Raw genomic sequence first — 1,466 nt, forward strand, 5'->3', positions numbered from 1 at the left:
CCGTTAAAGCCAACTGCATTGCAAGTAACAGCATACTTCTATACTTTTCCAGGAAGGTGAAAAATTCTTCCTCGGTCTGGGGTTCCCGCCTTTATCCAAAAAGTTCTGGTCAGAGTCCATCCTCGGTGATTCAGAAGCTCCGAGCAACACGACCTGCCATCCGCGGTCCCTAGACATGTTTTCGCAGGATGATTATAGGTATTTATTACTTAAATGGTGTGTTGGTTCCCAGTTTGCGGTTATAGTTGTTGTAATATCTGGAATATCCTGTAGGAATGAAAGTAAATGTGTGGAAACTGTAGAAAAATACAAATATGAATAACGACGAAAAAATACATTAATCTTACCTAGAATATTAGGTTTTCTTTGATAGCTTAGAAAATCCGATACAGAAAACGATATTTGACCCCTAAATAAATCTAAACATATCATACGAAATATCCCTGTAAACTACTTACAAAACTGAAAAGATATAAGAAAATACTAACAAAAATATAGTATTTTGAAGTTAAATTACCAAACACCAAATATCAATTTTAATGTAAGAAAAACCGACAGCGAGTTATGTCAGGGGAAACTCATCTATACTACGTCTTTCAGAATGATCATGTGCAACATGCAAGGCGAGGAAGGCCAAGCAGTGGCTTATCACGAACTGGGCCATATCTATTATTTCCAGTCATACAGCCACCAACCTACCATCTTCAGGGTAAGGCCTACTATAGGATATCTTTGCTGAGATATAAGTATGGCATATTTCTTAGTATATATCGGGTTACTTCATGGAAATTATGATGTCTGTATTTACTTCAAATTACGAGTAAATATCAGTTTCTAGCTATAAGGAAATTGTGAGTAAAAGTCTAAAGACAAAATAAAGAGGTAAATCGCAGAGAGAATTAATGCTGAAGAATGTATTTATCGGATCACACGTGGGGGACAGAACTACACATAAGGGTTTCTAATATAATCCACTTTCAAATGGATTTGAAATTCATGTAGGAAAATATGGGCATAACCAATATGTAGGATAAAAAAAAAAACTTATATTTCATAGAATTACTTATTCTCTCATGTGAATCTCATAATGAACTGCAATGTGGACTATTTGATTATATACATATCAGAATACCCCATACCTTGATGAGAGTCCCTCTCATCAAGGTCTATATAGGTCTATACTTATACAAGCCTTGCCTTTCATCTCATTCTCCTCTTGTTGACATCAGTTGATATCGAAGTCAGAAACACGAAAGGTTGAGCGCGAAAAGGGAGTGGGTGACGTTTTCCTTCATATGTGAAGAGGATGTAGGGTGTATCCACTATCATGACGTTTTTTTTTTATCAAAATCTTAACTCCAGAACGTTCCTAAATTTGTTGACAACATCGAAGGTTTGTCGGTTGCGTCCCATAAGTAATCCATCTGACAGTCATCAATGATATTAAGAAGAAAATAGCCCATTCT

At 35.9% G+C, this 1,466-nt stretch overlaps 1 protein-coding gene across 1 annotated transcript in view; it reads left to right on the forward strand.

Moving 5' to 3' along the window:
* Positions 1-1,466, forward strand: part of LOC119582350 (angiotensin-converting enzyme-like) — a 19,183-nt gene that overhangs the window by 4,384 nt on the left and 13,333 nt on the right. Inside the window, exons 4-5 of the mRNA XM_037930565.1 lie at positions 53-198; positions 601-709. Coding sequence (XP_037786493.1) covers positions 53-198; positions 601-709 — 255 coding nt within the window. The remainder of the gene's footprint in view (positions 1-52; positions 199-600; positions 710-1,466) is intronic.

The sequence above is a fragment of the Penaeus monodon genome, chromosome 15, assembly GCF_015228065.2.
Source record: "Penaeus monodon isolate SGIC_2016 chromosome 15, NSTDA_Pmon_1, whole genome shotgun sequence".
NCBI lineage: Eukaryota > Metazoa > Arthropoda > Malacostraca > Decapoda > Penaeidae > Penaeus > Penaeus monodon.